We start from the raw sequence: 23507 nt of genomic DNA on the forward strand, positions 1-23507 counted from the left end.
AAGGCGTACTTCTGTGACTAAACTGACAAAACAAAACGCTGATATACATGTACATGCATGGGTGGTATTAAAAACCAATACACTGGTGATAAGTGAAATCAGGTATTCGTGTCCTGTACAATGGGTTGACACACTGATGTTTTGGTCGTGATGATCGTGTTAATATTAATGCTATTGTCTAACTTAACGTCATCAGAGTTCTGCAATGTATTTGTATTTGTTGAAAGTCGATAAAAATGCAAGCAGTCAGAAAGATAGTACTGCCTTATTTCACCACCGGTTCAATTAAATTACACGGGGTCAGGGCCCAGCTTCATAAAATTGCTCCAAATTTCCCTCAATTTAAAGTTCGACCCATCAAATAATTTGAATTCGAAAATTTGAGTCGGAGGACAAATTCAACTCAATTTAAGAATATTTTTAATGGAACACATCTGAGAAGAAATATGCCCCTAAAACTTTCACTCCCTTGCCATACGACTACTAAACACTTCCTCTTTATGTAAATTAGCAAAGTATAGTGGAAATAGTTTCAAGAAAAGTTTGTAATAAGTAGAAGCAATACCATATAAAATATTCCCATCCTTGATATCAGAACCAAAGGGCTACCAGAATGATAACAAGCAAACCACGAAAACAGTATTATTATTAACAACACTAACGAGAAAGGAGCCAAAATTTAGCAGTATAAATCTCGTGCTAGTTTCGATAATAAACAGATGGCCAGTTGAACTTGTTCTTGAATGATTTTATATTTGTGTTTCAATTTTCGATATAATTGAATTTTTGTATGCATAAACCAGACCATTTCCTGAACTGTACGGTTAACTAATATAAAAGTATTTTAATTAAGTATATTATATCTTATTGACCGAAGGTCAATAAAGCAATTAATACCTAGGTCTAATTGCAAACATCTGTACTTTAATGTAAAGCATTTATAGCCTTGCATCCCGGCTTGCCTAAGTCAATAGCAAGTGAAGTTTTCGTGTGCAAGAATCATCGAAATGGATTTGAAATTTATTATATTGTGTTCTTTGTTTTGTATTGTTTGGACCGAGGCTGTAGTCCAGAATAAAAGTGAAACGAAGGAAATGTTATCTGTTCCGTTGATCGATCAACTGAAAGCAACACTTACGGCAGATATAAACGTCTCAGAGCTAAACAAGGGCTTGAGAGAATTCATTGTGAAAACAATACGGGTAGAAGTTGACAGTACTATTAAACAGAGCGTGACCGATCTCGTTAAGTCACAGATACAACAGGAAGTAAACGGTAAGATATTATTTTGCAATGTTGTATATTAATTTCAAAAGCGGTTAAATTGCCAAAAGAAACAGAAACTCACTAAGCAACCAAATAATCAAAAAGGAAAAAAACGATGTGAAAAGAAAAACAATGCAAATTTTTTTTAAAGAAAACTACACCAAAAGCAAAAAAGCTACTACTGAGATATGCAGAAGTTCAGGACTAACCTGTGTATAATAGGGCAATAAATATTTTATTTCAATCTTCCTTATTTGTTACAGTACTGGAATCAACTGAACGATGAAAGACCAAACATTTATTTTCTCTCTTTTTTTTAGACTTGAAGCCAAGGACATATGTCGCATTTTCTGCAACTCTATCAAATGGCAACATCAAGTCTGATATCACTGAAGATGATGTTGTTGTATTTGACAATACAGTTCTTAATGCCGGAAGCGCTTACAATAACAAAACCGGAAAGTTCACCTGTCCTGAAAGTGGCACGTATTTCTTTTCTTGGACAGCTCTTTCGGATGTCTATAAGGATTTTTCCAGTCAATTGGCGATAAATGGAGCTCCTTATCTAGTCAATGTCGTCGATAATGACTCAACCGACGATCATTTATCCAGCACATCGTCCATGACTGTTCAACTAGTAAAAGGAGACGAAGTTTGGATCCGAGGGCATACGACCGAGGGAGTTTATCTTGAAGCTACATGGGATTCTGTAGCAGTTTCAGTATTTACAGGATTCAGTCTTTAAATAGATAATTTAAGAATAAAGAAGTTTTTATGTTGATTAGAAAGTAGAAGTGTCCTTTCATTCAGTACGTTTTACTTATATGTGTGTTTGAAACGAATTACCATAACCAATGACCAAACATATAAATTAAATGAAACACCTTCTGAAATCTTTATATACGCAGAAAAAATAGTGTGTGTAAAATGTATCATACCTTTTATTATAATTATGGTAATAAATGTTTGCTTATTAAATTCAATAGAAATTAAAAATGCAATATTCGCCGATATTTTACTCCGTGAAGGTTCTTAACTGTACAAAAAGGGTCTCTAAACATGGTGTACAAAAGGCTGGTATAAAACTTTGTCGAACTGGAACAAATCATTCGGACAAGGATCCGTATTGAATAGTTGTACGTGTAATTTGAATTTCAATGTTCTATCAATGACCCATTCGTGATCATAACCGACCGAGCATTGGCAATCGACTCATCTAATAGTTTACAGGATTGAGTGAAAATCAAGGTTTATTGATCATGAGTCAGTTAAAAGAATAAAATGAAATAATAAACAGCTTTTATACATGTTTATTGAAAATTAACGCTGTCAAAGGAAAACTACAGTCACATTGCACTACTGGTAATATCACTATATAAGACTTAGTGAAATATTAGAACAGAATGTAAAAATTACAACACAGCTAAAAATAATGCTTTAGGAACACACGAAAAATCACATAATAGAAATCAATATAATATCTGCTCGGGGCATTATTCACCAAAATACATACAATAACCCAGTGGTATTCTAACAGAAAGAGTTATCAATGGAACCTAGATTCTAGCAGAAATCAAAAGAATGTAATCCAAGGACAAATACCAGGCATGGAAAACAGATACACATGCACAACAAAGAACATAAAATAACCAGAACAATACATACAAAGTAACAAAAGTAAATGAGCAAGCGATGCCAAACAAGATTACATGTGTATTTATCATTACCGATAAAATAACAAACATCCTTTAAATGGTTTTAACGCCATAAATTCTTTAACATTTCAAAATTATAGGCTGATTTTTGAAAAGATAAAAAAAACTTTCTATTGAAAAAAAAACGAGGAATAAAAGCTTCTAAGTTTGTGTGAGTGACTATAGCAGCAGAACACTTAATTTTAAGCAACTAACAATATTTGACCCTTTACAAAATTATACACAGTTAGCGCAGCGCGGAGCAAAAAATGAAGGAGAACAAGATGGAATTATATGTTTTGTAGGCAAAGTAACAAGGTACACTGCCGGTAACGCGAACTTTAGAATACTACCCGCACTCTGGTTTCAGTATTTAACGTAGTAGTCTTAACGTTGCAGGGCCAGACACAACTTACAGGAGCAAGGTAGATAATTGCTCAACCATCATACATGGGAGCTAGCGATGAATAATATACTTCACACATGGTATTTAGTATTTTATCACATCACCTTTGGTTTCTGAGATTTAATCGCAAAATAAAGTATAAATGAAATTAATTGACAATCATAATTATCTAACGCAAAATGGTCCTGTGACTTTCAGTTTTATTTGACCATTTTCCTACCGCTCAACTCATATGAAAAAAAATAAACGAAAACAAAAATAAAAAAACGCAAGCAGGAAGATATCAAACAAGATAGCTACATGTAGCCGTTGAAGATTACGTTATTGAAATACAATTAGAAAAGACGCTTAAACTGTTATTGAAGTTTTAGAGTAAATTATTTCCCAAATTAAGAAGAAATGATGTTGCGAAATTTCATTTAGTCCATGTAATGTTGTGTTGTCATCGTTAGCTAGTATGTATTAATGGGATACTAAAAGAGTATAAGCGTCTACAAACTTCCGCCCCAAAACTCCAACAAATTCGACGAAACAAAATGGCAGTACAGTATAAACATTTACGCTACATCAGAATAAATGTGAAAAAAAAATCCACCAATCGGTTTCAGAGGTCGGGGTTGTGTCAACAAGGTCTTCTACTGCTGAAACATGTGAAAATAGTAAAAGCACGATTGCTCCGACAAAATTCGTCAAAACAAAATTGTGGTAAAATGTGCACATGAGTATGCCATATTTAATATCGAGGGAAGCCGTTCAGCGGATTCAGAGAACTATGAATTGGCGTCCCCAATACGTACGTTACAGACGAGTGGCTTCCATAACCATGTCCAGCCAAAGCGGCGGGAGACAATAACCAAAGTGCTAAGGCACTGAGTCAAGGAAGGCCCCATAAACCGATCAAAATCTTAGTCATTTTAAAGAGTAACCATCTGTTTGAATGAAATGCATATCAATACTGCTTGTTTATTAACGTATTTATGGATCTTCTTTTCTATTATTACTTTTGGTATTTCTGGCTGTGTACGTTTATGTCCTCAAATTTCTTGACACTTTACACCTAAACCAGCATTTCTTCAAAAATATGATCTCCACTGGGAATCACTGACTATCAATGTTAAATGAATTTTTATAGTAAGAATGAATTCACACTTTGAAATTTCGGGTTGGAGATGCTTGAAGTAGAAATAAATCGTGGACTAGGGAGGGTTGACCGAGGACCTAATCTAAAGGGAAAAATGAATAAAATACTTCTTGTTTGTGCTTACTTTGACAGTGATTTGTGATAGACTACATGAACAAATATGTCAATATTGATAGTTTTCAATTACATAATCTACTTAAACTTGTCCTTGTAATTGTTGTCTAGATTAGGCCCTGAGTTGAAACTATACACTTTTTTACAATAAATGATTACCTTTCTCTCGGAATTTTTCAATTCAAACAAGGATACAAACTCTTGTTATCAAAACTACTATGCAGTTTAAAGATCTGTAAACTAAAAAAATCTTTGTATCTCATATATTTTGACAATTTAAGATTCCAATCAAGTTGGCAAGTCAAGGATAAAGAGATGTAGTGAATACAGGAAATATATCATTTTTTATAACAAATGCACTTTGAATATAAATCCATCTTTTCTACTCTCCAAAACAAAAAGGTTACTAGTGAACCCATACCCCATGACTTATGGGCCATGAGTACCATTTTTTATGATGAATCATTATTGCACTTAAGCAGTGTTTTATACCTGTCTGCCTTCAATAATGTATGTGCATTTCTTTTTCCTTTTTTTTTTTCTTTTTTTTCTTCATGATTGTTTCACAAATATGTATTAGATTACAATACAAGTAACTCTTATGTTTCGAAAACAAATAAGTGCTACGAAATCAGACTTCATATTTGTATTTTTTATTAAGAGATGTTGACATGTACCAGCACTTGAGAATCATGAACTTTGTTTCATGCCTGAATTGTGTCCCAGCACAAAAATAGTCCATTTTGCTTTTGCTTTCTTCTCGCTACATTTAATGAAACTTTAAAAGGGATTACCACTAAAAGAAATCAAGGAAAAAATAATAACAGTGTCATTGATAAAAGCAATATGTTACAATGTAAATGCATGAAAATATAAATGTTTTAACCACATGATATGGAAGTACAAAAACCTTCTCTTAGTGAGAAATATTCTTACGTGTATATATAATTGTGTGGAAAATCAGGCAAAATTATAGGTTCGGTAGTTATCATTGTCCCAGGTTTTTACTGGTTTTTAAGTCACCCGCTCAATACTGGTTGATTGAAATTTTGCAAACAGTATTTCTGTAACATTATAATCTCTGTCCCACGTTATATAAAGTTAATACAATAAATATATACTATATGTTAGTGTTCTGAAATGTTATTCTTAAAATATCTTTATCAGTTGTATTAATTAAGAAAAAAATAAACACTTATGTCTCTAAAATAATTCAAATTTTTCTTAAATAAAACCTAAAAACTTTACAAAAATGTAGTACAGTGTACTTCATGGGTACATCTTTGTTTTAATAACTGTTAATAACAGGTAACATAAGTAAGAGTAGAATAGATTACTTTTCACATAACTGACAGGTGGTCATTGTTAAAACAACATCCCCTCATAACCATGAAGATAATTAAAGTGGTTTAAAGTGGTGAGTTTAAAACAATTAGACCCTGGGCTCGGAGGGTCCACCGTGCACCCCCACTCATCAACTTCATGGTGATTTTTAGGTACCTGTATACCTCCCATTACCGAATCAATTTGTCGCCAAAGAATAATCTCGGATTCTTTTTCAGTATAAGCCTATATTTGTACCCCTCTGGGTCAAAAAGCCAAGATTTTTGTGACTCAATTGTTTGAGAGTCTAAGCCTTCCTGGGATAGCATGTGTGAATAAACAAAACAAATACAGCTATCATCGTATAGCCCAATGTCTCAGGTTTACAATAGTTCCAACAAAGTTGCGGTAACTTAGGGTTGCGGTAAAATGCAAAAAAAATGTACCCCTACCACGCCGAAAAATCGCTTAAATTGACATATTTTTCAATGTCAAAACCCCTAGAGTATCACTGCTTCTGTAAAAAATGGCTTATTTGGTATTTTTGTGTTTAGTGTTTTATCACAATTTATACTTCTGGGGTTCTTGTGGTGATTTTTGGCGAGTTCATAGTCAGAATTTATCAAAAAATGCGAAAAATGGGATTTTCGATTTTTCGGTCAAAAGTCACATAAATTCGACTATACAAGTTATTACTCAACTAATCTGGTATCATTCGTTGGGTAATTTAATTTTCTACATAAATGAACCACGAAAAACTAATTTTCAAGAAAATATTTTCAAAACATGTTAAAAATATCACCCATACCCCTAGAAAACTGGGAGCCTTGATGTCCATCATATTTTCAATCCACTTTCATGGGTATAGAATTTCTAACCTATGATTGACTGTGTCTTTCATGTGTCATGAAAATCCTGTATCCAACTTTAAGGTCTGCATTCTAAATAAATGTATCTGGTATGTCGATAATGCACTTAAAAAGAACCATATTGATAATCAGTTATGACTTACTTATCATGGATATAATACACATTTACATTCCATACTGAATATTACATGCCAAAATCTGTATCACATGCGGTATCAACACAAGACTCTTATGTCAACCAACTTAGAGCCATTGGTCCGAGGGGTGATATCGGTCGAGGGTTGATACCGCATCAGATACAGATTTTGGCATGTCATGTTCATTAAATCATATAGTTTAATTATACTTCAAGTGTATACTGTGTAGTGTGTGCTATAATGTATGCAATATAGGTCTAGGCCAGTAGGGATGTGATATAGGGTATGCAATATAGGTCTAGGGGTATGATATAGGGTATGCAATATAGGTCTAAGGGTGTGATATATGGTATGCCATATAAGTCTAGGGGTGACTGGCGCGAAGCTGAGGCCAAATTGAAGTGTAGGCAAAATTATGGCAGGGGGTCTGGGGGCCGCTTAAGACCCCCAGCAGGTCCAGGGTGGAGCCGTGGTAGGGGTCCAGGGGGCGAACCCCACCCCCCTCGAAGCTCCGCGGAGATAGCGTTTTAGAGCATCATTTATGCCTCTCCTGGATGTATTTTATCTAAAAAAAATGGCAAAATCAAGTGCAGGCAAAAGCTTTTTTGCCTAACGGCAGCTACGCGCCTGGGTAAGATATAGGGTATGCCGTATACTTGTAGGGCTAGGGGAGTGATATACAGTATATGATGTACATATGTATGTCTAAGGCTGCGGTATAGTTCAGCGGTGTGATATAGGGTATGCGATATACATGTAGGTTTAAGGGTGTGATATACTGTTGCCATATAGGTCTAGGCGTGAGATAAACATGTAAATGTACATTTGTATAGTATGCAATATACATGTAGGTCAATGGGTACGCGAAAGAGGTTTAGGCTTGTGATTTAGGGTATGCGCTATAGGTCTAGGGATGTGATATACAGTATGCGATGTAGGTCTAGGGGTGTGATATAGAATATGCGATATAGATCTAGGGATGTGATATACAGTATGCGATGTAGGTCTAGGGGTGTGATATACATTTAGGGTATGCGATATAGGTCTGAGGATGTGATATACAATATGAGATGTAGGTCTGAAATATTTCTCCTTTCCGAATGCTATCCAAGGTTGTTCTAGGTAGTCTTCTGAGTTATTTTAATGGCTTTCTAGATAGAAATCTGCCCTACGTTATACCAACATGTACTACATTATTATCATTGAACAACTGTGTGATTTCGGACACTGTCTTATGTTTGAATAGCTGTCAATTATTATGACATTAACCTCTAAATTATTCATTCCATCCCTGTGATAGGATAGTTTGTACTCTACATTCAATTTATTTACTTTGGAAAGCGGCACTTCTGTACACCTCCAAAATAGCATTAAGGCATGATACTTCAATGTTAACTTTGTAAAGCCTATGGGGGAAATGTAACTTCGAGGGGGAAGGGGTTTCACTCTGGCTTTCCATAGTTACATGTATACCCTTTTGGCCAACACAACTTCTTTTCCAATTTACGTTTCAGTGATATATACATTTTTATTGCCTGGTAATTAGATTTTGTATTGTTTGCCCTTTGTTTGCCATCTACTTGATGAAAACAGATTCATTATTTCATTTCAGTTTGCTTATAATTAATTCCAGTCGACCGATATGATATAAAATTGTTTTTCAGCATTAACAGTATTCCTTAAAGATACACATAAGGTTCAAAGAAGTTGTAGACATACTTAAATGACACTTTTGAAAAAATGAATTTACGACGCATTATAAACGTGCAAAACGACTGACAAGTTTCTATTAAGGCTACTGCCTAGTGTAAATAATTGTAAAATCGATCGCTCTTTGTGATGGAGGTAGGGAAAGACGTTTCCGGTAACGTTTTATTAGGCTTATATTTACAACAAAAAAATTGTATTTTCGGCGATTAGTCTTCCTTCTACCGTTTGCTGTGCAATCTGGCACAGCACACCAATACTCTGAAGGGGTGTCAACATCGTTTTTTCGTTTTGAAGATGCCATTTTATAACATTTTTTTTTGTACGTTGAGAAAATATAACTGGCGTTACCTGGGAGACGTCATTTTTGTGCTAAACAAAAGATAGGTAAATCAATACCGGTCCAGATACGGTTATTCCTAACAATCTCTGAGATTTACATTGCGTCCAGTCGACTGTTACATTGTCAATAAACAGAGTAACATTAGGACGTGTAGACAACATATTACATCACATCCTGTAGGCTTAACTGTTATATTTTCTGTTTCGACCCCATTCTAGGCCATCATTATAGAAATTCCTAGATTCTCATCTTTTTTTTCAAAATACGGGGCGACAGGCGAATTTTATTTTTAATATTTTTATCAATTAAAGTGAAAAATGCTGTCAAAATGAAAGAAATTGACCTCAGTTGGGAGAAAGTTCGAAATAAAATTTTTCGGGGAGGGTCTTTATTCTATAACATTATCAAGCATATGTATGAAGTCAGCAAGTCGTGTATAAAGATTAAGAACTTAACAGATTCATTTGATAATTGTTTTAGAATGAACCTAGGAGACAACTTATAATATGCCCAAACCTATTCAAGATTTTGATTTATGATTTGCCAAATATTTTACAGATTCCCCAGACCCTGCTAAATAAAAAACCACTTAACTGTATATTGTATAGTGATGATATGGTTCTTCTATCTACATCTGCATATGGTCTTCAAACTGAGTTAAATATCCTGGTGAAAATATTGGAATGATTGGTACATGTATCTTATATTGAATCATAAGAAAACAAAACAAAAATTCAACAAGGCAGACAGACACATTCACAAAAGAAATTGTATGCCATGACAATGAGTTAGAGTGTGTACAACAATATAAATATCTTAGTTTACACTTTTGTGCATCAAAGTTTATTCTCCTTGGCTCAAAATTTCAAATGAATTATATAAACAGGCTCTAAAGGCATTCTTTAAATTGCAGAACGATTTCTTGTCTTAAAAAACAAAAGATTCAAACATGTATACATGTTTTCAATCGCGCTATTAAACCAATGCTGCTGTATGGCTGTGAAAAGGTGTCCAAACACCATTAGATAAAATGTAACCTGACTTGGCACGTGAATAACTACATATAAAATTTTATAACCGCTTACTTGGTGTTCACAGGAAACTACAAACTTTGCAGCACTTTCGGAACTTGGAAGATTTCCACTACATTTTCACATTAAAGCCATGTCAATTTATTGTCAAGGATTATAATTTATCTTCATTGAAAGATGACTATTAACACTGTGAAACCTTGTATAGTAAGCAAGAATCACTATGGTATTAAGATAATCCTGCAAAATGAACCAGATCTACATAAAGAATACATGGCATTCTGATGGTAAACTGAGAACCTTTTTGAAATTCGAAGCTAATTTTGGGTATGAAAAATATCTCAAAATCATCAGTAATTTTGAGCTCAGGAGAGAGAAGTATCAGCAAATTCAGAATGTCTTCTCACCACCTTGAAATATAGAGGGCAGATACCAGGGAATTCCTCCACACCTCAGACTTTGTATTAAGTGTGGTTCGAGCGAGATTGAAGATGATACGGACTTTATTTTCAAGTGGTCTAAGCAAAATGAGGAGCGGAATTTTTCTTTTAATACCATAACAGATCGGTGCTCCAACTTTGCTAATTTAAATACTAAAATAATTTCTTTTGGTTGATTTCATGTGAAAATGCAGGAATACTAAAAATATTTGAGGAATGTATTGCAAAATATGATAACTATTGAATCTTTTCAAACTCCAAAACAGTTCAGTATCTTATGAGCTTGTCCATGGGTATTCAAGCGTTGATACTAAATAGTTTGGTGGTACTATGACATTTACAAATTGGTGTGTGATTTTATGAATCATGATGACAGATGTTAGGTCACATCTTTGCTGTAGTGTTGGCCATTTCAGTTGTGTTAACATGGCACTTACGCTTCTTTGATGTAAAGTGTACCTTGCAGCTCTACTTTGTATCATTTCTATTTTTTGGGTAAGTTGGTTTTGCAATGGATTCCAAATAATGCTGCAACATTCAAGTTTTGGTCTTACGTAAGTTTTGTATGCTGTTTCCTTTGTTTTGATGCTGTTAGATCTGATACTACGTTTAATGAAGCCTTAAGTGGAGTTTGCCTTATTTGAGATTGTGTTAGTATGACTGTTTCATGTAAGATCTTTTGTTAATGTTACATCCAAATATTTTGCTTTTTCAGTTGTTTGGAGGATCTTATTGTGAAGAGTGTACTTACTGGTTTTATAGGGTAGATAACTTGTTAAAGCCATTTTAAGAAATGAAATGACAATAAACACTCACTCAGTATTGTTTGTACAGATGATCTGCTAATTCAAATGCATCAATAAGTCAAATGATGTATAAACTAATTAAGTGTCAGTCTCTGTAAGTCTTAGAATTAAGCGCAAATGCAATTTTTTCAGGGTTAGGTGGCGGCAACCTTTCACCTAATTGGAGTTCAAATATTTAATACATGGGCTCATTAAAAATATATTATGGAGTAACTACGGTAATGCATAATAACGACAAATACTTCAATTATACTGACCCAATCAGAACCTTTTTTTTTGCAATAGAGGGAACACCGCCGTTGCATCGAGAAAACCATCCAGGCTTGCACATATGACTTTTACCCTTTCCAAACAAAGGCAGAAACTGTATCACAGCGTGTAAAAGGGTGGAAAAAATGTAAGCTTCTTCCCTTCGGAATCCATCTGAAATCTTTCCCCTTTCCGAATGCTATCCAAGGTTGATCAACATCCAACTGAGCAAACACCGATTTTCCGATAACAGCAACATCAGTATCATAGCTGACGATCATAATACTATCGCTATACCGTTAATAGGTGCATCCTTTGCTTGGAAGAACATTAGACTGTCCGCTTCTTCATGGCTGCATGGAGAAATTTGTGATACATCGCTTTCACTATTGGAAAGAACATGTTCATCTTTTGTCACAAAAAAACTGAAGTTATAGATGTGATTCCTGCAATTTTGTCGGCAAGGAAATAAAATAGCTCTGTTTTGTTTTCATCACATCTTTTGAAAAGGTGTTCCATGCCTTAGGAGGTTTACTATTGGGTGCAGCCTTCTGTCGTCAACACTGTTTCCCACTTGAGACTGTCCTCATAATACACACAAACAAAACAATAGCAATTCGTGCATGCCATTGAGCACAGTGCTCGATATCGGGCAATATTACTTCATCGGTATATTTGTCAAACGTTTTGTAAGACCCAGGTTGTCTTGCGTTGACCGAGGCCGCCCTATCTATTTCCAATATATCTGTCCGCGACTCAGTCACTGGAACATCCAACAATGACGATTGTTATTTCTGGTTTTCATGCTGAAAGTCAACAAGGTTGCATTGCCTACTTTGACAAGAGATGAACAATCATAAGAAAAGGTTACAGTCATCTTTCAGATTTGCTAGCCTTGATTTAACAGCTTTTAGGAGCTTTAAACATAAACAATTAAAACAAACTTCAATGAAATATTTATAACTGTGTTTGAGACTACCTGTCTCACAATTTTCAAATCAGATTAAACGTTATGAACCGTAGAAACAATCTGTGACTTCGAAAAGGGCGAAGGATTATCCCTTTACCACTTTTAATTCTTGGATACACTTTATTTTATGGGATGTGAATAGGTTCGACGATTTTGTCCCTACACTTAGCGCAATCGTTCATTAAGCACCATTTAACTCCCGTGCGATCTGTACACCATCCGATTTCCTGTTTTTCAATATTTCGGCTTTTTAGACAATTAATACGTATTGTCACATCTTAAATATACATTTTATGCGTGTTCATCATATATTCCGAAAGCTTAAAATCAATGTGTGCAAATTAGGGCGAGTATATAGATAAAATTTGTATTGAGCCATCCTGTGATTGGATTGAAAAGTTTGAACATTTTCCGCAAAATTAGCACTTGCGCAAACAAAATACAAGGTCATGCGACATGTTTTTAGATATCCTTGCGCAAACAAAATACAAGGTCAAACGACTGTTTTTAGATATGCTTGCGAAAACAAAATACAAGGTCAATCGACTGTTTTTAGATATCTTTGCGCAAACAAAATACAAGGTCATGCGACTGTTTTTAGACATCCTTGCGCAAACAAAATACAAGGTCATGCGACTGTTTTTAGACATCCTTGCGCAAACAAAATACAAGGTCAAACGACTGTTTTTAGATATCCTTGCGCAAACAAAATACAAGATCAAGCGACTGTTTTTAGATATCCTTGCGCAAACAAAATGCAAGGTCAAGCGACTGTTTTTAGATATCCTTGATATATCTGTAACATCAAAATACCATAAATCATTTGAATAATGACATCATCCGAACTTAACAAAGAACTTTCTTGAAAAATGGAAGGTTGGTTTTGACCGCCATTTTTAAAACTTGGCGGCCATCTTAAAAACTGCAAAATCGAGGTTGCTCACTTTTTTCAGCAAGCTTAATTGTACACAGTTATACCTAAAAAAGGTATAACTGTGCACAATTTGGTGCATGTATCATTGTTCCGAATATTTTGTGAAATTCTGAGATTATCCACACCACATGGGTTATTATAAAACGTTTTAACTATTGTCATCATACGGCACTGTTCTAAAACACACACGACGTTACGCTCCTTATTGCGGATGTCTTGAAAAAAAAAACACACCTACCTAAACTATAAATAATTTTAGTAAACAATCAAAACTGTGATTATGTGAAAGCTGTATACTTTTGGTATCAGGACAAATTATTAGTTCTGAATAATTGTCACATATGGTACCTCTAATTCTTTATAATCAATTAAACTTTCCAAAAACCCATAAAAATGTCAGAATTCCGTCTGTCATGTGTAACGAACTGTAGGTGCAAAAAAAGCTAAAATAGTGAATTGCGCTATTGCAGAGGGTACGAAATTCGCCAAATTTTGCATGGAAGATTAATTTCATATGTTCCTTTTGAGACAATTATCGAAATTGCGTTAATTTTAGGCAAATATACATTCAATGCAAAAATGAAAGTGTTGGTAAATGGTCAGATTTCTAAAGGTGCTCAATAATCAAATTCAATATATCAAAGTAACAACTTATTTACACAATATTCTTTTCCGGTTACTATTTCCTAAAAATGTACATACTTTCTGCAATTCTACGTCGGCATTTGATAAAATGTTCAGTACAATAAAAAAAGTAACGTTTTTTGAAAATGTCTAGCTAAATGTCAGAGACAAGAAAATCGAAATTGATGGGATACAAAAAGACTAAAAGTATCTTTACTTTGTGTTTATGATATGGTACTGAGTATTCGCCATATTATAATTGTGAAATTGGTGTAAGACAGGGGGAGAACTTGACTCCTTTCCTGTTTTCTCTGTATTTAAACGACTTAGAAAACTATTTGTTAGAAAACAATGTACAGAGTCCTGAAACTGTGTCAACACAATTGTTAGAAATTTTAGATCTATATATGAATTTTTTTCTGATATTGTAAGCTGATAATATGATTATTATGGCTGAATCAGAAAATAAATTACAATTGTCATTATCAAAATTTGAAATGGTTGGATATTAAGAGTCAATACTTAAAAGACGAAGATTATGGTTTTCAGTAAAAGGAAATATAAGATGAGAACACACATAAAGTTGTACGGAGTAGGGTTAGATACTGTAGATTGTTACTCTTATTTAGGATTGTTATTTCAATTAATGATAGCTTTTGTGTTGGTAGAAAGAAATAACTCATCAAGCAAACAAAGCAATGTATGCATTAAATCACAAGCTACAAAATATTGCAATACTTTTTGGCATACAATTGAAACTTATCGATGTTTTGATAGCACCATTACTTAATTACTCTTGTGAAGTCTGGGGAATTGAAAACAAAAGAGGGGGACGAAAAACTGTATGCACTTACTGTTTTGCCAAAAAAAATTCATGGCTTGAGGAACAATATACCGAGCTGTATGGTTTATGGAGAACTTGGACGTTTCCCTATGGAAATTGTTATCAAGCTAAGAATGTGTACTTTTTGGAACAAACTCGTAGAAGACAAGAACAAGCTATCTAGCTTAATTTTTAGGCTTATGTTAAAACTTCAGCAGAGTAATCAAGTACATTTCAAGTAGCTGTCGTATGTAAAATCTATCTTTTGTGAATCAGGTTTAATCTATGTATGGGATGAGCAAATGATCATCGAGAAAAAAGTAGTAAAATCGATGTTGAGACAGAAACTAGTTGACCAATTTATACAATCATGGTTTTCAAATATGTGCAACTCCTCTCGTGGAGAATTTTATAGCTTGTTCAAAAATGAACATTGTATTGAGCCTTACTTACCTAGGCTTAAGCAAATGGATTTTTGATGTGCAAGTTCCGTTGTTCAAATGTAAACAGGAAGGTGGTTAAGTATCCAAAACATTAAAGATTTTGTGAATATTGTAAAATATTAGGAGATGAATTCCATTATTGTTTTGTCTGCAAAAACCTTATGGTGGTAGAGGTGAGAAATAAATTCATTCGTAGATATTATGTCAAATGTCCAACAGCAGAAAAAATGAAATATATGCTGTCATACTGCAATGTCAAACTATATACAAGAATATGCTGTTTTATAAAACACCTTATCAATTTATTGTAGTAGTCATAACTTTTGTATTCACATAATATGAATTACTGATTCAAGCAACCACATGATTATACATGTATACTTATAAAAGTCGTGTGACATAGTATCGTATAGTGAAATGCTTGGTTGACTTTACTGTGAATGTAATTTTTTAACCCTGTTGCTAATGATTGTTCGTTGCTGCCTCCTTGTACACGTATGTATCTGAGGATAATAAAATATCTAGTCTTTTCTTGACAAACGGAACAATAAACCAAAATAGACTTGAATAAATTCTTAGAGCCCCGTGCAGGTCCGAGTGCCAAAAGAATAGGCCTGCAGCAGCGCTAAGCTTGTCGTAAAAGGCGACTAAATAGTGCTCAGAAACATAGCCAGGGGCTAGGCGCTCTGCCAACAGAGCCACTGGGATGTGTGCCCCAGGTGGTGGAATGGGGTACCCCTGGCGTGTTACATGCTGGGGTTGTCAGTCTACAATACGGAAAACCTGACCGCCAACCATGGTGGTGCATCGTGTTGGGAAAGATGCCACGTTCCTCGCACGTTAAAGAATCCTGCTGCGGTATTCGATAGGAGTAGGAACCTTTGCGTTCCGCCACAGGGCACATTTGAACTTATCGTAGGAAGAAAGTTGCAATGTTCCCTCTCTAGAAAGACAGATTGTGCATAATGTCGCGATTGCATTCCACGCTGCGGTGTACACGCATTTGCAAATTTAATTTACTGGTAATATTGATAATCAAATTAATTAATCTTTTTGATTTTCCAAGAAATGTTATAGATGTTTCAATTGCTATCAATAACAAGCATTCTGACAGTATTGCTGATGCAATACAGTGTCCCCTTTCGGCCTTTGAACTCATTGCCTTTATGAGATTTTTTTTTATATATGTGAACTAACAATGGATGGTGTTATTTTTTAACAATCAAGAGAAAATAACTCTTGAACAGCAAAAGCAAATTCCATCAAAATCAAACCTGAGCTTCATTTTACAGTAGATAATAACATTTTTGCACTACAGAAAGCTGCATAAAGATATTCTCTTTCTATCACCTGGAAAGTTGAAAAAAAAAACGTTATTATGAATTAAAGGGCAAATTACTCTAGAATGACAGCAGCAATTTGCATCAAAATGATGAAACATAAAATTTTATGTAATTTTCTATGTCAAAGGGCCATAAGTTCCATATAAACCATTTTGCCGCAATAATATTTAAATTTAATTTGTAACTTGTCATGATAAGACTAGCTAACAAATATGAAATCAATTGGATGAGGCATTACAAAGAAAAGTCTGGAAAACATAAAATTTTATGAAATTTTCTATGTCCAAGGGACACAACTTCTGTATAAATCATTCAACCGTAACATCATTCGAACTTAACTTGTAATGATAAGACTATATACCAAATATGAAATCAATTGGATGAGGCATTACAAAAAAAGTCCGGAAAACCAAGTGTGACTGACGGACGGACGGAGTGCAAACCTAAGTCCCCTTCGGCATTTGCGAAAGGGGACAAAAATTATTGTATATTTTGCTGTACTGTACACGTGTTTCAATAAGCAAGCAAGCCAGAAACGAAAATGTCGACAAACGTCGAATTCTGACATTACCGCATGTGCGGCAATAGCGTGCGTAACGTCTCACTCCTTGCGCACGCTGTTCGTGTCTGATACGTTTCCGAGTGTTAAAGCACATCAGATTATAGCCATCTACATGTAGGTGTAAGGGCTTTTATAACAGTCAACAGATTCAAGAAAATTATGTAAATATTTGACCACCATAGATCGGGGTCAAGAATGATCAGATATATTTCATACCTGGTGGTAAAAATATTGCTTATCACACCGCCTTTGGCGTTCAGATGATCTTAAAATAAAGTAATAATTAATTGACAACCATAAAATAATCTTATCTGAAACAAAGTAAAACGATGCTAAGGTTCAATGATTTAATGATTTTTTACATTTGCATATAGAAAATAAAGGTGTATGGACTTAAAATAAAAACAATATATAATGTGGCTTGGAATCGGGGTTAACTGCGAGGCTTCACCTTGTTAGGGAAGGAGACAGAAGGAAATCTTGGCATAGAACTGAAAAACATACATAACAGTCGAACTATTGAAACAAAATGACTTAATGATGTTTCGGTGATGAAAAACCAAGGCGATAGAGAAATACTGAAATCATCAAATATCAGGCGAGCATGTCAGAGAATAAACATAACAGTTGACATATGGAAATAAAATGAGTTAATGATATTTTGGAAGAAATCCTGTTCCCAAGGGCCTGTGGTCACTGCATGACCGTATATCATAAAAAAAAATTACCGTGGACGAATTTTAGTTGATCAAATAGAACTGTAACGTATTAGTTTTCGCGATTGCGAAACAAAATGTTGTTTGTTAATTCGAGGGTAAAATAACTATTTCGAAAATTTGAAAATTAATATAAGTATACGCGTGAAAAGCTACGTGTACAGTAACGAATTTTTCTAATTTTTTTTATCGTATTATTGCATTAAGGTGTATTATGTACGGATTTTAGGAATCAACGTGATTCAATTATAACCGTCTTTTCCTGTTCAATACAAACTTCACAATAACAAATACAATAATAATAATAAAATACAAAAAAATAATAATATGATTGATTGATTGTTGGGGTTTAATGTTTCGGCGACCTGGGCAAGTCGTAATCATAATAATTAAATGAAAATTTCAACAAATTCATATGGTATGTGAATAGAATGTGTTTAATGTTTTGACGAATTATCAAAATGTTTATTTTAAGTATACACCGGAATACAACGAATTCAATTTTTCGGGTGATTTTCTGTATTTATTTGATAAAATTGAAGCAAACGATACCAATATAGATAAAAACTAATTAAAGTTGCAACCAAAAACTCGAGCAAACACAATTATAATAATACAAAAAGGAAAGAATATTTTTCCAAGACTTTTTTTTTTCAGTCAGAGTATTTCTTTCATATATTTCAAGTATAAATAATGATAAAAAAAGTTTTACGTAATTCAGAGGAATGAAAATGAAGTTTTTATATGTCGTAATGTCTAAATATAGCAATCATAATACTAAATGATGATATCTCTTAACTTCGATATTAAATATCTTTTTTTTCAGAAGTGGTCAGTTGGCGTCTTTCGTGAGTTAAGATTTAGTTTTATTTCCCCCTTACGACAAAACTGTGAATAAAAATTATCAAAATATCACTTATTAATAAATGAAAACATGAGACTATGCCAGAGGCTAGACAAAATCGTTCGCATGAATCCTTCATCGCTATTTAAGTTAATAGTCTATCAAAATGTACAAAGCGAAGTCCATATCGGTTACAACACCAGTAAGTTTATTTTCATTTATTTTGATTTCTTAATTTATAGATGCGTGGCTTTGTTATTGTTACTGTGCAATTGTAATTTATGAAGCATCTTTAATATAAGTCTAAATTCACAAGTAATATGCTGACCTATAACTGAACTCCTATTGTTAAATGCTACAAGTGTCATGCTCTTTATACTATCGTTTTTTTTTCGCATAGTAAAATGGAAATATATATAACGCCTTTAATGCGAGGGAATCATAACTATAATTAAAATTTACGTTTCCACCAAACGTGTAGAAGTCGCCTCCAGTTTCCGAATCTATTTTTGATATACAAATTTCCAATTGAACTGCAAATCATTGAATTTTTTACTGCGGTGGTGGCCATTTTGAAAGTGGTGGTCAATACGTAGCTCAAATTGTCAATTTAGCCGCAGATTATTAATCGGGACGTTTTAAAGAACCTAGATATAAATTTTCGTGAAAATCGGACAACTCTGAATTTTCGACCGCGTTGGCGACCATTTCTAAACATTGACAGCCGAGACACACGCATTTTTTTTCGTGATTTCGTTAGGACAGTTAACTTCAATTACATAAACCAATTTTGGTCGAATTCTTATCACTGCGTGGTCGGCGACTTAATAATAAGAAACACAGTAAAAAAGTCTCCGCCACTTCGTGGTCGGCGACTTGATAAGAAACTGAATAAAAACAATAATTCTCCGCCACTTTGTGGTTGGCGACTTAACTCTTAATGACATCGCGAGAAACGTATTGGGTTAGATTCAAGTAAATTATTTTCTTACTTTATAATACAATTACTGTTGTTTACCATTTATAAGAAAGCATGAATTAATGTGTTCTTTGAAAAGTGGGATCAGTCATGATTTGAAAGGAATGTAAATGGTTAAACATGCATTTATTGACATCAAATTTTTTTCAAATTTCTTTTTCAATTATATATTTTCTAACAAGAAAAGGTTTATATATAAGTTACAGGTTAAAGTCTAAAAGTTATATATAAACTTTGCAATAAATTAAAACTGCCCTATAAAATATTTATCTGCTCATTCTAAAATTAGACCTTTGATTAATCAAAAACTGTATTATATATAGGACCAAATATCTGTAAAAATATCTACGCATGGAAATAAAAAACTCAGAAATATCCAAATCCAATCACATGCAAAAAAGGCATTTAATCTGAAGTTACAGTAGAATTGTATAAATCACCAAATTGTAAATTGTCAACAATTTTCAAATTATTTTCATATAAATTAATAAATGACTCTTGATTTTCAGACATTTCAATTCTTCAAATTCAAGACAGATTGACTGCTCAGATTAAAAAATGTCATTGATTATTTTTTCCAAGTTGCATATCCGAAACCAGCAGTTTTTGATATTATACAGAAAGTTTAATTATTAAGTCGCCGAACACGAAGTGGCGGTGACTTATTGTTTTTACTGTGTTTATTATTATAAAGTCGACAAAACGAAATTTTGCGACTTACTGTTTATGCTCCGTTTTTTATTATGTCGCCCAAGACGAATGTCGGGGCGACATATTGTTATTGTACTGTTTCTTATTATTATTATGTCGCCCCAGACGAATGTCTGGGCGACATCTTGTTATTGTACTGTTTATTCTTCTTCTTATTATTATTAAGTCGCCGACCACGAAGTGTCGGGGACTTATTGTTTTTACACCGTTTCTTCTGTATTACTATTATGTCGCCCCAGACGAATGTCGGGGCGACATATTGTTATTGCACTGTTTCTTATCATTATTCTTATCATTATTATTATTATTATTATTATGTCGCCCAAGGCGAATGTCGGGACGACATATTGTTATTGTACTGTTTCTTCTTCTTCTTCTTATTATTATTATTATTTTTTTTTGTTGTTTTCTTCCAATGATCTTGAAAATCGGTGTGGTGGTTGAGTTTGATGATCTCTATAATATTATTTCAAAAAGTGACTTGATATTTCATGTGTTGACATGGTAACGAAAAAAAAAAACGAAAAATTTGGTTAATTTTTGTGTTTTTCCAGATGTTTTTCTTCTAAGTATGATTGAATTCATACTGTAATATACCATAAAACTGACAACAGAGGAAATAACAACAACTAGTTTTATCAATATTAATTATAGAAAAAACCTGTGGAAAAAGAATGTGAATATAAGGTTTAAATTATCTATTGATTTGTTAGGGGTGAGTTAATCCCTTTTGGGAATCGGCGCTGGAGATATTTTTTGTTTTGACCACCACCGAATCCCTTAAAATGCCCTATATGTAGTATTCGGGAAAATTTTACAACTCGACCTCGATTCGAATCGGGACTGATTGCGCCGACAGCAGCACGCGAAGGATCCGGGACGGTGGATGATTCGAAAGTAGACATATTTTGCTATGTAAGTATATCAATTTGAATACCAAAGTCCACCTTATTCGTTAGTTACAGCACGTTTTTCTCGGACGACCGCTTCAAATTGTCTGGAGGCCGCCATCTTTGTATATATTTAAACTGGTCATGTGACACACATTCTCGCAATTTAAATACTATAGTCTGTTTCATTTGGACATTTTTCAAGTGGATCGAGTAAGAAAAAAATTGGAAATGTCTTTTTCATATTAAAAGACTAAAATTAAAAGAATATAATTAATAAAATGCTTCTAAATTAGTATTGGAAAGGGGAAAAGACCGAAAAAGGGGGTCTGATATATAAGATTAATAAAACACAATACTATACATGTGAGAATATTTTAATTTTCTTTTTTGGTGGGATCTTTTAATCCATGTTAAGGGTTTAAACGGTCATGTCTAGGTAACATGGAACAATTAAATGTCAACTCAAGAGACCAGAGACCATCCCAAAAGGCAGGAGTGGGGGATTGTCAAGAATTTTTTTAAACAGAAAGGGGATGTTCCCATCCGAAAAAAAAAATTAAAAAAAATGGGTTGTTCAGGTTACATTTTGCGGTTTTAAGGTGCCTATGTTTTCCACCCATCCCATATATAGATTCTGTCACTGCACGTCCAATTTCTTGGTATATGAATCACAGTGAACAGCAAAACCTACGTCAATAATTTGAATACACATCAAACCAAGCTATTTTCCAAAAGTATTCTGTCAGTGTTATGCTGGTAAACGATTCTATGCCATAATGGTGTAAGTCAATAAGTCTAAACAAACCAACAAAAAACGTCAAAATGGGCATTTATGAAGGTCAGTTTATCACCTTCAGCACCTGCGTATGGAGTTTTTATTTTAAAATTTGTAACACCAGAACTTAATTTATTGACTTTTTGTACCGTGTAAGACTTTTGGGACAATATTATGTTGGTACAAAATGTCACCACCACAAAAGTTGTATTGTAGTCACCATGGAACGTATATCGAAGTGCATGATAAGAAACGATATGTTCATCGTATTTTCCTTCCTCTTTCATCTACCTCGGGCGTGAAATTTTATGAGCAGTTCTTTGGGTGTTTCTAGAAAAAAAAAACGTGAACACTTATCCTACCAGTGCACCTGGTCCATACTCCAAAGTTTTAGCAAAGTTCGTGTTACTCATTAGACCCCCGCAAACCATGTTTTAGGAGTATATATATTTCATCCTGTCTGTCTGTCCGCTTGTCTACTAGTTTCTAAGCAGCTTCCATCATTGTTATGGAACTTTGGAGATGTGCATACTGTCAATAATTTATGTTTTGACAAAAAATGTAGAAATGAATAATGTTGGACTTAGGTGTTTTTTTTTTTCAGAAAACTTTGTTTCATGCGTTGTCCACAACTCCTCATTAACGACTTACAGGTTTGTTATGAAATTCAATGGAATGTTACATAATTCGATTACCATATAGAAATGTGCATATTGCAAGGAACTTATGTTTGGGAAATGGCATGCAGTAAATTGTGTGTCAAAAGTGTTTAGTCTATAAGCCATAAATATTGTGTCCAATAGGAATTAATCGTATGTTCACATTGGTCCCCAAATGTACAGGGTAAAACCGGGTATGGGAGTATTATTCCTGTTAGGGACAATGTCTAGTTTACTTTTGTTTCTTGTGTATCATTTTGGTTATTTTAAGTTCTTTGTTGTGTACGTCTAGTTTCTTTGTCTTTAGTCATTAATTTATTGCTAGATTATGATATTTTTATGTACCTTTCTTATTTTGGTTCCCTTGTCCAAGGTGGGAAAAAAATGTTGCACAAGTACATCGAGGTGGTCATGACGTTTTTCTGTTAAAATTAATTAATTAAAACTTGTCCACTACGACCCCGGAACTAACAGCTAGTTTTAATTAATGCTCCCTACTCTATATACGTATTCACAGATCAAATGTCACCCCTTCATGATATGTACCGTAGTGGCTGAGATGTGTTCCTTCATATAAACCAAAACGCCATCTGTCTTTTATTGCTCACCGTTCACAAGCGGTGAGCATATGATTCTCTAGAACTTTCGGTAAAGTTAAGAATACGAAAAGGGAGAGGTATATTTCGTATGTAAAAACGGTCAATA

At 33.9% G+C, this 23507-nt stretch overlaps 1 protein-coding gene across 1 annotated transcript; it reads left to right on the forward strand.

Moving 5' to 3' along the window:
* The first annotated feature begins 948 nt into the window (after nt 1-948).
* Nucleotides 949-2054, forward strand: LOC148604204 (heavy metal-binding protein HIP-like). Its single transcript, XM_088550217.1, has 2 exons — nt 949-1275; nt 1587-2054. The coding sequence occupies exons 1-2, from the start codon at nt 1008-1010 to the stop codon at nt 2009-2011; spliced, it is 693 nt and encodes a 230-aa protein (XP_088406343.1). The 5' UTR covers nt 949-1007; the 3' UTR covers nt 2012-2054.
* The last annotated feature ends 21453 nt before the right edge of the window (nt 2055-23507 follow it).

The sequence above is a fragment of the Perna viridis genome, chromosome 10, assembly GCF_037379345.1.
Source record: "Perna viridis isolate PV_CMFRI_1.1 ecotype Kerala chromosome 10, ASM3737934v1, whole genome shotgun sequence".
Classification (NCBI taxonomy): Eukaryota; Metazoa; Mollusca; class Bivalvia; order Mytilida; family Mytilidae; genus Perna; species Perna viridis.

Bases quoted from the DNA above. Each gene is read 5' to 3' on its own strand.
- LOC148604204 (XM_088550217.1), top strand. From the start codon at position 1,008: ATGGATTTGAAATTTATTATATTGTGTTCTTTGTTTTGTATTGTTTGG. The intron at 1,276-1,586 runs GTAAGATATTAT...TCTTTTTTTTAG, and splicing joins GATACAACAGGAAGTAAACG to ACTTGAAGCCAAGGACATAT.